At 37.7% G+C, this 14,036-nt stretch overlaps 1 protein-coding gene across 11 annotated transcripts in view; it reads left to right on the top strand.

The window, feature by feature from the left end:
* KMT2C (lysine methyltransferase 2C) overlaps positions 1-14,036 on the top strand; it is a 216,604-nt gene that overhangs the window by 124,777 nt on the left and 77,791 nt on the right. For all 11 annotated transcript variants that reach the window (XM_084787762.1, XM_084787759.1, XM_084787767.1 and 8 more), the window contains 5 exons: positions 3,149-3,268; positions 5,713-5,829; positions 8,734-8,835; positions 9,011-9,115; positions 13,824-14,005. In XM_084787762.1, coding sequence (XP_084643888.1) covers positions 3,149-3,268; positions 5,713-5,829; positions 8,734-8,835; positions 9,011-9,115; positions 13,824-14,005 — 626 coding nt within the window. The remainder of the gene's footprint in view (positions 1-3,148; positions 3,269-5,712; positions 5,830-8,733; positions 8,836-9,010; positions 9,116-13,823; positions 14,006-14,036) is intronic.

The raw sequence follows: 14,036 nt of genomic DNA, 5'->3' as shown, positions 1-14,036 counted from the left end.
CTTTGTCAAAATATATACATGTAATCATGATTTTTCTTTAGTTCTTTTTAAAATTGTATATAATCTGTCTTGCACTGTCCTATGATAATATACTTATTAAAATTCATTATGTGACTATCAAGCTTTTATTATATAGACTGTTCATAGCAGCCAAGTAGTTTCCTAATTATTCCTGCATTGACATCCAGATTTTCTTGGTTTAGGAAGCTTTTCATTTGGTTCATCCATGTTATATGATGAAATATAACTACTTTTTGAAATTAGATACAAGGCCTCAAAGCTAATCTGAATTGTGATGAATAATACATAATCACCAGAAAATTCTTATTTACGAAAAAAAGTTAATACTATTTTTATCTTTGAGGGTTACTTTTTATGGTAATTTATGTTGGTTATGTTAAAAGATCAAGAAGAATTTAAGGTGTGCATTGAGGAAATACACTTAGTGAGAGGCTGTGGAAGTAGTGAGAGGACTAAGCTGAGCTGTCTTGCCTATACTTCTCTACCACTAAATAAAATGACTAGGAGTAAAGCATGTCAGTGATGATGCAATGAAAGGAGCCTACAGTGCCGTAAGGAAGATGGTGGCTCACTAACAGTGCCAGGTGAAGGAATACCCAAGGTCTTGCCTGAAAGGTTAGACACAGCTAGCCATTTTTGAAAAGATTGGAAGAGGGGAGTAGCTGTGTTAGTTGGGCCCTGACTGCGGGTAGTAAGGAAGCCAGGGCAGGACCAGTGCATCGATGGGAAGAAAACGTGTATGATGTGGGTGGAGGGAAGCAGATGGAAAGGTTTGCCTTTTTCGTGGCTGAGGCACAACCAGAGGGCTCAAAACAGGTTAGTTCTTTGCCGGGCGAGAATTCTATTTCTGGAATGAATATGGCTGCTAGGCAGAAAAAGTCTAGAGGAGACCCTGGCAGGGGCGGAGGGAAGCATAAAGACCTGACTGATGAGCAGGTGGCATGCAAGATGGCGGCAGGCAGGACAAGAATGCTGGCACTGGAAGTGCTGAGGGGAGTGTGATCGCCAGAGACAAAATGAGATATATTCTGGGTTTGCTGATGATTTGGATGGAAGGGCAGATAGAAAGCCGAGCAGATGGGCAGAAAAAAAAATTAAAAATATAATAATATAATAACAATAATAATAATAATAGTTGTTGTTGTTGTTGTTGTTAGACTAGAGGACTAGATGCCACTATAAAAGCGAGAAAGACTAGCAAATGAAACCAGCTGTAGAGATTTTAGATGTGATACATGTTGTCTTAGTTACTTTTCTGTTGTTGTGAAAAGACACCATTACCAAGGCAATTAATAGTTCCAATGGGTTAGAATCCATGAGCAGCATGGTAGGGAGCATGAGAGCAGGCAGGCAGGCGTTGCACTGGGGCAGGAGCTGAGAGCTCACATCTTAATCCACACAAACAGAGTCAGAGAGCATAAGGGGAATTGTACAAATCTTTTGAAAATTCAAACCTTGGCTCCCAGTGACAAACCTCCTCTTTCAACGTCGTACTTCCTAGTCCTTCCTAACCACTTTCACCAACTGGATACCAAGTACTCAAGTACTCAAGTCTGTGGCTCTACAGGGGCCATTCTCAGTCAAGCCTCCACAGAGACTTTGTATAATAAGATGGATGTATAAAGCGAGCTGAAAAAAACATTATTATACTTTTTTGGAAATGTTTGAAAAAGTTAGAACTCAGACCTGTGAACGTAGAAGACAGTTATTTACAAGATGGTATTTCAAGCTGTAAATAGTGTTTAGGATTTAGGCTTCAACTTTTAGGAAACTTGAGGGTTTCCTAAACTTGAGTCGGTGAGGAAGAACTTGCATAGGAAATGGAGAACAGTCATTATGGATGTGTTCTACTACACAAGAGAGCCGACTTCGGGCAGCATGGAGGTTACTAGAGCCCTTTACTAACTAACACAGGGAAGATGGCGCAGATGCAGATGCCATGGGAAGTGGGTCCTGAGCAGGAGTGACTGGCTGCCATGTGCTGAGAGGAGTGTGTGCTTATTGACTGAGCTTGGGTAGAGAGTGGTCAAGGAAGGGGAGCAGAGAGAGAGAGAGCAACAGCCACCCTGAGCTACAGAACACAGAATGGCTCCTGAGCATGGGTCAGGAGTGGAATTAGTCTCCCCCTTGTGCTTCTTAATTATTTTCCCCTCCAAACTTCATCAACTGTCTCTTCTGTATAGGTTGGTGATCATGTTCTTAATTTTGGTTGTTTAAATTACTGATTGCATTTTTATTATTACTGGGAATTGCACTATTTTGATAATGTTCTAGAAACATGGTAAGTATGATATATTTTGTCATTTAATTGGTAAAGTAATTGTATGGCTTTTTAAATTGCCTGATTCAAAATAGGGTCATTGTTGTTTGACATTTGCTCTGGTTTTCTTTAAAGCATTTCTTTGGTGGAATAAATTTTTTCTTGCTCTTTAGTGTCTTCATCAGATTAGCTGCAATTGCCAGTGTGGTTACTTGGAAGTGGGATGCCTTAATTTTATTTTATCAATTTTAATGAGACACTGCATCTTGTATATTAGGCACCTTAGTCATTTTAATTTGCAAATTTAGGACAATTTGCTTTAATAAATCTCTTAACTATTCAAATTAACTCCTTGGGTATAATTACTGTAAGATGTCATTCCCATAAATAAAAGTCATCCAAGGTATATGTGTTCATTCTGAGTGTACTTTGGTTTACTGGTGTGGGTGTTTACACCAATGAATAGAACAAACACTCTTTTGGTATAGATATCCTTCTTAGATGAATATAATCCTGGAATAATTTTCTTCTAGTGTTAATTCTTAGACTTGTGACTGACTTTTATTTTCATTTCTGTACTGTAATTAACAGTTCATGAGTCAGTGCTGATGTTATATAAACCTTGATTTTATTACACTTTATTGTATTATATTTCTACTTAAATATTTAATATAAATTATACCTGCAAACATTTTAGTTAAAGTCACTTTAAGCAATAAGTTTATTTTCCCAAACTTGAAGCAATTTGTCCTAATTTTCCATACGTTTGCATTTGCTTTTGCTGTCCTAAATTTCCTTAGTTGCTGGCTTTTGATCTTTTACGTTGCTGAGTTTTATACATCTATTTTCTCACCTGCCATATCCTAGGGGGCTTGGAGTAACCATAATACAGTGAGCCCACCTTCCTGGTCCCCAGACATTTCAGAAGGCCGGGAAATTTTTAAACCCAGGCAGCTTTCTGGCAGTGCCATTTGGAGCATCAAAGTGGTAAATAAAATTAATTGCATTTACATTCATGTATCATTTCTTTCTGGTTTGTTTTGTTCTATTGGATGTTAAGAATTAAACCTTTCTTTTCTAGATTCAGCTTCCAGAGACACTTTTTGAAATCTGAAAACTTGCCTCACACCATTTTTCACTTAAAGATCTAGATGAGGAGGAAGTTAAATTGTAGTACTTTAAAGATATAGTTTTCCATGACTTTTTTCTGCCTGATTTTCTGTTGTTGTTATAATAAGTATTTCTTTGAGGGGAAAATTCTTGTCACAAAGTGTAATTAGGAACGTGCTCATTAACGGCATCATAAAATACAATCAGCTATGCACAGACAGAGGAAATAGACTACAGTGTGTTTCACTGGGCATGCTCAGACAGAGGAAATAGACTACAGTGTGTTTCACTGGGCATGCTCAGACAGAGGAAATAGACTGCAGTGTGTTTCACTGGGCATGCTCACCTCACAGCCATAGAGCACTCCAGTGGCAGGGGGTTTTGTTAAGTAGTGTCAGACAGTTTGAAGCAAAAAAAGTTCAAAAAGCAAAAATACTTTGCTGACTAAAGAAAATAGGTTTTTTTTTCCCCTATATATTTAGTATGTTTCTAGGACAGTGCTAATTAAGTTAGACTAGTGAAAATTTTCACAAGACTTTCAGAGTATATTTTCTTAATTTCTATTACAATTGGAAGCATTTATGCTCTTCCATATTGTTTTAATCTTCCAAGATAATGCGGCATAATTTTATAGATACTTCATTTTAATTAGTTTATTGATTAGAGATTGGTCTCTAATGTAGCCCAGGCTGTCCTTGAATTCCATCCAGGTCCTTCTGCTTCAGACTCCCAAGTGCTGGGATTGCAACCATGTACTACCATTACCACGGCTAAATATTTGAGAGAGTAAAACATCACTCATTTAATGGTATTGTAGCAAATGCTCCCGACTCTCACTTACTTTTAGTCTGTACCAGTGGATGTTAGGGGAAGTAATTTGAGAGATTACTGTACTCCTGATTTTTAATTGCAGCTTTAATTCTTCCTCACACACCTCCCTGCCGCAAGCCACCCTTTTATTCCTACTTAAATAAGCCCGTCCAGAGTAGTCCCCCACCCTGTCTATACCTTGTTCAGAGCTGAGGACTCTCATGGACCTAAAGAACATGGTGGATGAAGGAGAGTACAAGGAGAGGCAATTTGGAGCTGAAAGGTGTTTGTACTTATTAAAACTGAAGAGGAAAACACAGTCCCTAACTCTTTGTTCATGTGATGTTTTATTCTTCCAACATAAACATAGTGCTTTGACCCTGAACTGAGTAATATATAATTCTGAATATGACCAAGGTGGCATCAGGGTTCTAATGTTGGTTAGTACTTACAGCTTAAGATATCAGGAAACTTAACACATTTTCCTATAGTACTTTTTCTTATGTTAGTGAAAATTTAGGTAAGTTATTCCTATTTCAAACATTATTTTTAAGGTAAATTGCTTTGCCTTTCTGTTGATTTTATTAAAATCTTTAAGCAACTTTAAATACTGTGTTAAAACGAGTTAGATATGTTCTATTTATAGGAGAGCTATTTAATAATGAAGGATACTGATCCCATTTTCATGATAGGAAGAATACTGCTCCACACTAGTGAGAAATTAACTTTTCTGGCTTGTAATAGAGAGTAAGAACTGACGGTGGTGGGCCACTTGCTAGCTCCGTGACCTTGATAAGTCATTGATACTTTTTACCCTTAGTATAATGACTTCTAGAATGGAGATTTTGTGGGTTTCTTGAGAGGAAAAATTGCTTAGATCAGTACATACTAAGTGCCCAGTAAATGTTTCTGTTACTCTCAGCTCTGAGAGGATAGTTTTTCTTTTTCTATTTAAAAGGATTTCTTTATTTTACATATATGAGTGCTTTATCAGAATGTGCACCTGCATGCCAGAAAAGGGCACCTGATCTCAATACAGATGGTTGTGAGCCACCATGGGGTTTGGGGGAATTGAACTCAGGACCTCTGGAAGAGTAAACAGTGCTCTTAGTTACTGAGCTATCTCTCCAGCCCCAGGATCGCTTTTCTTGATGCCTACTTTGTATTGAAGATAGTCTGTGCATATAGAAATGTATTGGAATAGCCACTCTGAACACCTGGAATGGAGGTGCAGGGAGTCAAGAATGCTGCCGAGGCCTGCTGTGGGAAACAGTCAGGGTCATAGATGCAACACTGATTCTAAAGCTTTAACTAGTTTTATTTAGAAGTTGTGTATACCATATTTAAAGATGGAAACAGTAACTCTGCCCTATTGATATATATCATCTAATTATAAAGAAAGGTAAATATTTGTGTAACATTTATTAAAATGTTTTATTTCACTGACATATGGATTAAAAAATACTTTAGGGCCGTTACAAATTGTGAACTCACCTTTATCTGTTATGTAGGGCCGAGGGTCTGGATTTCCAGGGAAGCGGAGACCTCGTGGTGCGGGGCTGTCAGGACGAGGTGGCAGAGGCAGGTCTAAACTAAAGAGTGGAATTGGAGCTGTTGTATTGCCTGGGGTGAGACTACGGTTTTATTATTCTAGTAGTAATCAATGGTGATTCCAGCAAGTCGTTTCTATGCTAAGAATCCCGGGAATAGTCTTATCCCTTTTTATTTTACTATGTCTCTGCACGATAAAATTTGTTTTAATTGGAAGTCTATTCATTTTCTGATATGTCATCCTTCCTTTTTTTTTTTGGGAGGGGGATAAGAGTGAATTTGTAGTGTATTTTTTTTAATTAAAAAATCCTATTATTGAATTCTTTTTGAAATATGTATTTATTTCCTTTCATGTGTATGAGAATTTTTCTGCTTGTATATATGCCATGTATGTGCCTCGTGCCCTAGGATTTCAGAACAAGAATTTCTAGAACTGGAGTCACAACTGGTTGTGGGCCCTTTGACGTGGCTGCTGGGAATTGATTTCAGGTCCTCTGCAAGAATAGTATGTACTCCTAAATACTGAGCCATTTCTCCAGCCACCATTTCTTAGGTTGAAATTTAAAGTTCTTTTTTTTTATACAGTTGCTGTATGTATTATAATAAGATCTATAGAGAAAAAACTAGAAATGCTGTATATTATAGCGATGTCCTCTAAGATTTTATGACTATTTTGGATTGATAAATACTTACTGATTGGTACATTTTGAGGTTTTCTTTAAATGTGCATTGAAAGTATATTTGATATGTTCCACTCTAATCCCATCATTCAGGAGGCGGAGGCAGACACATCCGCTAGTTCAAAGTCAACCTCATGCTCGCGTGCGCGCGCGCACACACACACACACATGCACAGAGAGAGAGAGAGAGAGAAAGAGAGAGATGCCATCTTAACTTCAAAAAGCATGAAATTGCTCAGAAATTAACCAGAAGCAAGAAAACTGGTGTCCCTGTCCTTCTTGTTTCACATAAAGTAATTTGAAAACAGATCTATTTCTAGGCATGGCGGCTCACACCTTTAGTCATAGCACCTGGGAGGCTCAGGTATGTGGATCTCAGTGAATTAGAGGTCTACTTAATCTACAAAGTGAGTTCCAGGCTAACAGGAACTACATAGTGGGACCTTGTCCCAGAATACAACAGAGACATAGTTGGTATGAGGAGACAGATCTCTCTCTCTCTCTCTCTCTCTCTCTCTCTCTCTCTCTCTCTCTCTCTCTCTCTCTCTCTCTCTCTCACACACACACACACACACACAAACACACAATTTTATACGCTTTTGTGTGTATAAACCCTTGAAAATCATTCTATAATCAATTCAGTAAAGACAGTTAACTCTTAAAGTCTCACCAGGGTCCTCTGATGCCCCTTTGGTTCCTAGCTTCACCTCCAGCCCTCCTCTTAAAGCACGGGTCTCTTGTGACTCATGCCTGTAATCCTAGCCCCTGGGGGGGTGGTGCAGGAGTTTTGGCCATTCCTCCAGGTTAAATATTTAGGTTGCTTTATTATTCCCCTTGTAGTTGTAGTCATCAAAAGTCTTTATGACTTTAAATTGCTGTTAATTTTATCTTGATAATAATGTCACATTAGTACTTACTGATTAAAACTGATTTTTACAGGTGTTTAAATTTAAAATGCCACAGTAATGTACTTTAGCTAAAATTTCAGCCATTCTCCAATAAAATTATTTTATTAATTATATTTTGATCTTGACTGTAATATGTTCACTGTAGGTTCTAACATTTTTAAGGGAAGAGGATCATATTTTATAATTTGCTGTTGGCCTCCTGGTTCCCTGTTACTGCATATAAATCAGAACTTTTATGGTGCACTGTCTGTAGTGCATCCTGCTGATGTCTAAGCTATGTTGGTGAAACATAATCAGCTTCTGAAATGAGCACCCGTGGTTGGTAGTAGTTCTACTAGTACTGATGTTTTGATAAACTAATATTACAAAGTAGTACCAGTTAATAAAAATGCATAGGAACCACACATGCATTTTAAAACTTCCTGGGAGCAACATTTACAAAGTTATAATGAACTAAGAAAGTTAATTGAAATGTGCCATATGATTCTTACATTTAAATCATTACCATTTCCCCATGTAATGTAATATATATAGGTTGATAAATAGCTATATTTACATTCTTCTGAGCCTGATACTGAGTCTTTGATGACTGTTATGTGTATCAATGAAAGTGAATGCAAGCCAGGCACAGTAGTGCATCCTTGTAGTCCCAGTACTCTGGGAGTGAGAGGCAGAGAAAGTTCTAGGTCAGCCTGGTCTACAAAATGAGTCCAACATAGTCAAGCCTATAAAGAGAAACTCTGTCTTGAAAAAACAAACAAACAAAACAGTGATTTGCACATATTTACATATGCTATAGTTTTATAGTCTCTTGATTAGAGTTTCTGGCTAGTGCGGCTGGAGAGATGGCTCAGAGGTTAAGAGCACTGGCTGTTCTTCTAAAGGTCCTGAGCTCAATTCCCAGTAACCACATGGTGGCTCACAACCATCTAAAGTGAGATCTGGTGCCCTCTTCTGGCCTGTTCGCTCATATGCAGGCAGAATACTGTATGAATACTAAATAAATACATATTAAAAAAAGAATTTCTGGATAGTTATTACTGAAGACAGGATTTGGGGTTCTTATTTGTCTTAATCTGTGGCACTTGTATGTCTAAAGTAATCACTGTAAATTAAAACTCATCATGGCTTTTGATTTTGCAGTAAAGGTCTTGCTATGTAGCTAGCTAGCTAGCCTCAAACTTACCATCCTCTTGCCTCAGCTTTCTTAGTGCTATGATTATGGTGTACACTACCATGCCTATGTATGAGTCCAAGTATGTTTCAATTAATATTATATAAAATTGTTAGTCTAGACATGGACAAAAATGTATTTTGGATAAGAATTTTCAGTTAAGTGTAATACAGTTAAGTAGCATAGCTTCATGGTTGGTATTTTTTTTGCTTCTTGTAGGTGTCTGCTGCAGATATTTCATCAAATAAAGATGAAGAAGAAAACTCTATGCACAATACAGTTGTTTTGTTTTCTAGTAGTGACAAGTTCACTTTGCATCAGGTTTGAATTTAATTCTCCATTTTTCAATTCTTCCTCATTTTAATCCTTCCCACCTGCCTAGATATCATCCAGTTAGACTATAGTACCGTATTAATTAAGAATATGTATTTTAAAATCTGTGTAATTTTAGCTTTATCTGCAACTGAAAATAGCTTTATGTGTTGTTAATTTTCAGGATATGTGTGTGGTTTGTGGCAGTTTTGGCCAAGGAGCAGAAGGAAGATTACTTGCCTGTTCACAGTGTGGTCAGTGTTACCATCCGTATTGTGTCAGTATTAAGGTAAGTGTGCTTAAGCTAAATGAGTTAACAAAGACATTTCTAATAAAGCATTCATTCATTCATTCATTCATTCATTCATTCATTCATTCATTCATGTATCCCTGTATGCATGTGTATGCAGACAGTTGGAAGTCAGAGGACAATTTGTGGGAGTTGCTTCTCTTCTTCTTCTGCATGTGGGCCCTGGGCATCAAGGTAGATTATCAGGCTTGCTGTTGAGGACCTTTACTCTTGAAGCCATATTACTAGGCCCAACAAAGGTGCACACATTTTTATTTTGTTTCAGCAGTAATAGGTTTTCTCCATTCTTAAAATTATTTATCTGTTGTATCTAATTTGATAATACTGAAATCAAGTATTTGTTGCTATTATGCATACGGGGCATATTTTAGCACTTTAAATACTGATTTTAAGTATTTGTTACCTTGGTAAATTGTCTCCTAAAATCTGTGGTTTTAATTTATGCAAATTATCCTGCTTTTGTATTAAAAAGGGTACTAAGATGTAGATATTTACTCTTAAAGCAGTTTACCTTCTGACCATTTACTGAGGAATTAATTTTCATCCTTTGATTACAGAACCTTTAGTTTGTAGTTGTGTTGTATGACTGACTATCCATGAATCTCCTATATTCAGGTTCCTTAGCCCTTCTCTACAGACATTTTCTCCTTATATCTAAAAACAACGCAAGTATTGTATTTAATGCAATTTTCAAATAACCAAGAGACTGTAACTCCTAGTTGCAAGCATTTCATTTTAGTCACTTAAGGACTTTTTATGTAGTAACCATGCACTTGGTTTGTAAGTGTCCTAAATACGGGCATGTTGTAGTACTTCTAGTGAAGTGAGTTCTTTGTAAGAGTTCAGTTTTAATAAAATGTGTAATTTGTGAGTGAGGTCTCAGCTGATCTATGGAAGGGTCCCTGTCCACCTGTAGATACAGGGTCCTGCTGTGCACCACACACCATTTCCTGAGCCTGCTGTAACATGCGGGACAAGAATAAACCTAAGCTTCTTTGCTACAGATCATTCTAAACTTAATCCCCTTTCTTGCTCACTGTGTGATGCTGTTATTTATCCAAGACATCGGTAGAGTAAACAAAGTATCATGTTTTATATGTGTGTTTTATAACTACACGAGATTTTTTTTTTCCTAAAATAACACTAGCTTTTAGGCATATAGGATTCAAAATGAAATATTGTAATTCATCTAGAATGGGAGACTAGCATAGCTACTATATACAGTCATTCCCAGTGTGTTGCTCAGAGTCCTTTGCCTTTAAAAATGACTCCTGCATATAAGTGTATATGTAGAAAAAAGAAGGACTCCTGCTTTTGCCCAGTGAGGTGGTCAGCAGATAAGGGTGGAATGAGAGAGCTGACCTCCACATGCAGTGGCAGTCAGCCACTTCTGCATCCCTCCATTGTGTACACTCATACACACAATAAATAGTAATTAGAAAATTTGAATCCCAAATTATTTAAAGCCAACTAAAATAGAATTATGTATGAATAGAAAAAATGATTTCTTTATTGTGTCTTCATATTCTAAATGCCTTGTGGTTTGATTCCTTTCAAATGTGATAGTAAAGTCTTGTGAGCCCAGTGATGTCTTAATATGGCCTTTTCCCTTGACTACTGTGGCAGCAGTTTTAGGAACTAAGTTAAGATCTAGAGACACTACCCAGAACTTCTGTGAATTTCTTTTGACCTATTCAACAATTTCCATTTTCAACTAAACTAATTGAAGCCTATATAATTAAGAATATAAGAGAAAACATGCATGCTTTTCTAGCTACATGTGGTTTCTTTTGTACCACTGATAATATTTGGAACAGAATACTATAGTCCCACTAATTGGAGGCTCACAAGGTAGTGGTAGGATACCTCTGTGAATAAAGTGCTTGCTGAGCAAGTTTGCATACCTAAGTTCAATATTCAGGTGGAAGGAAAGGACTGACTGCTGAAGAGTGAGTGTCCTGTCTCCTGACCTCCACAGGTGCACACAGACACAGACCTGTTACACATACACACCCTAAGTAATGCTCTTCAAAGTGATAGTGGTTTTTTGTTTGTTTGTATGTTTGTTTGTGTGGGTTACTGATATGGAGTATTTAACATTTTAGAAATAAAAACTGGAAATATTTTAAAATACAAGAAAATAGAAGCACCAGCTACTGTGGCGCATGCCTGTAATCCTGGCACTCAGGGAGGCAGAGGCATGCAGACATCTGTGAGTTCTAGGACAGCCTGATCTACAAAGGGAGAATAAGTCTAGGATAGCCATGGCTACACAGAGAAACCCTGTCTCAAAATCCAAACAAACAAACAAATAGCATTATTTATGTAATGTTAATGTAGTGTTGTCACTTTATGTCATATAGTCTCAAATACTGTGCAGCTGGAATAAATTAGAACGTAGTCAACAAACTAGCTCTTAGCAATAGCAGTGATTTGAAGATGGTTCTGACCTTAGGAGTACTTGGTCTAGGATAGTCCGCTTGTCTGTGAACCACTCCCCTTTCTGGTCGCAGGTCTGTGCCCTATCACCTTGTCCCCAGTGTGCTCACACTCTTAATTGGTTGAGATACACAATTTTAAACCTTGTGAGCCTTGGACGTTGTTCTTCTTACAAATCGCCAGAAGGTGTGCTTTCCCAGCAGTAGGTCCTTATTATGCCTTTGTACATGTGGAAGGTTAGTGTTCAGTCAGAATCTTTGTTACAATCTTCTACAGCACGTATTCTTTACTTCTTTTTTACTTTTCTATAGTCCTGAGAATTCTAGGTGCCTCAATTTTCTGAGATCCAGAATGTCTTACAAATTCAGCAAAAACTGTTGAACCATCATCCTGTTAGGCAGCTTAGATGTAGTCTTTCAGCAGAGTGTTACAAGGCTCAGCCTCTTGTTTGCCCCCTCTCAGAGATCACATTCTTATTCTGTATGATCTGCAGTTTGATACATTTTGCCAAGTTATATCAAATTCTTGCACAACTCTCTCACACATTTTATTATTCTAAGCTGGGAGTTGGCATACCTTAGGCTAGTGACCAATTTGTGCACACACACTTTTATTGGAACATAGCAATGATCTTTGGTTAGGTTTGTTTATAGTGGTTTTTATTTTTTCTCCGTAAGTTGCAGAATTGTGTAGTTGCCATAGACCACAAGGCCTACAAAGTCTCAGATAATTGCTGCTCCCTACTTGCAGAACAGCATGCCTTTCACTGTACTCTTCCACTCTGCTTTTCCTCTCAGGGTCTTCATTTGATAAATAATATAATTTGGTAATTTCGGACATTTAAAAGAAATCAATATGCTTATCAAAGTAATGAGACTTGTTTAAACACACACACACCTTACTAAGCTCTACATCTGCAGCATATACACACTCAGTAATAAGCTGGTGCCACTGCTTTAGCAGTATCTGATATTGCTGACTCGCTGCTTTGAATAATCAGACGCAGGTTTTTCTTTCATCATACAGTCCTTGTCTTTCTATTACATCTTGATGGTACAGCATCACTGCACAGTTAAATCAGAAAAATGCTGGCTATTGTTCACTAAGTGTTCACTATAGATGTAAGTAATAAACTGTGGCTTTCCTTTTTTTCTGGAATGTTTAGCCCACTGCACATACACCATCCTATCAGATTGCTTTCTCAAATACCGTTTCTCCTGGGGTAGTACTGTATTGCCAGTCTAAGCTGTACCCACAGCATCTAGCTTATAGTTCTTTGCAAATCCTTAATTGTCTTGTACACAGTCCTTTGGCTTTTCTTGGCACATAACCTACTCCATTCCATATGTTCCTAGGTGAACTTTAGGAATGTGCAAGAAGTAAAATTATAGTTCATGTGTGTGTATATGACATTCTTCCTTTTTGCGCAGTGACTCACTTTTCTGTATTCTGAATTCTGTAGCTTTTACGCTTTCTCTTGAGCTGCATTTTCACTATACCTTTACTGTTTACCATTTTATTGTGACTTGGGAGATTTTTGCTTTTCAAGATCTCTAAGAAGTTAATTTCAAGCCAGGCAGTGGTGCTCATGCCTTTAATCTCACACTTGGGAGACAGAGGTAGGTGGATCTCTGTGTTTCATGCCAGAGAAACCCTGTCCTGAAAAGCAAAACCAAAACCAAAACAAAAGTTTATTTCAAGTGTGTTAGCTTTCCACAGTGTTGCTTCTTTAGGATTTTATTAGGTATGCAGAGATTCTCAAAATCCTAGCAATTCAGGTCTTTTAGACAGAAGAAAATGAGTGAAGGGGACCTCTGTCAGTCCACCTTCATGTCCTGAAACTCCAGGACGACCTTAAAGTGCCTGTGAGAACTTAGTATTTTCCTGTGACAATTTTCCCATACTGTGATCACAAATTTCAGAGGCATAAATTCATAAAAAACAGAGTTTGTTGATGTCAACAGTAGTAGGACAGCTCACTCAGTTTAAAAATCACTCACCAATCTGAAGCATTGAGTAGTTATGCGGACTCAAATGGTAATAAAATATGCACCATGTGAATGATGGTGCTGGTGAGGTGGGCTCCTACAGGTATGCACATGCGCCCTACTGAGTACTGGGCAAGCAGTACTGCTTACCTGCTCCCGTTCTTTATGTGTGTGTCCGCACAATAGTAATTCATGCAATGTCCTAGTTAAACAAAGATGAATAAATCAATCACATGGAAATTTTCTTCTTCTTCTTTCAGATCAGTAAAGTGGTTCTTAGCAAAGGTTGGAGATGTCTTGAGTGCACAGTGTGTGAGGCCTGTGGAAAGGCAACTGACCCAGGAAGACTCTTGCTGTGTGATGACTGTGACATAAGCTATCATACGTACTGCCTAGACCCTCCGTTGCAGACAGTTCCCAAAGGAGGCTGGAAGTGCAAATGGTACCCTAAGATTTGTGTTATGTTATCAATC

This window comes from Acomys minous (assembly GCF_964271855.1).
Source record: "Acomys minous genome assembly, chromosome: 6".
NCBI classification, from domain to species: Eukaryota; Metazoa; Chordata; class Mammalia; order Rodentia; family Muridae; genus Acomys; species Acomys minous.
This window is presented reverse-complemented; position numbering and strand designations above follow the sequence as displayed.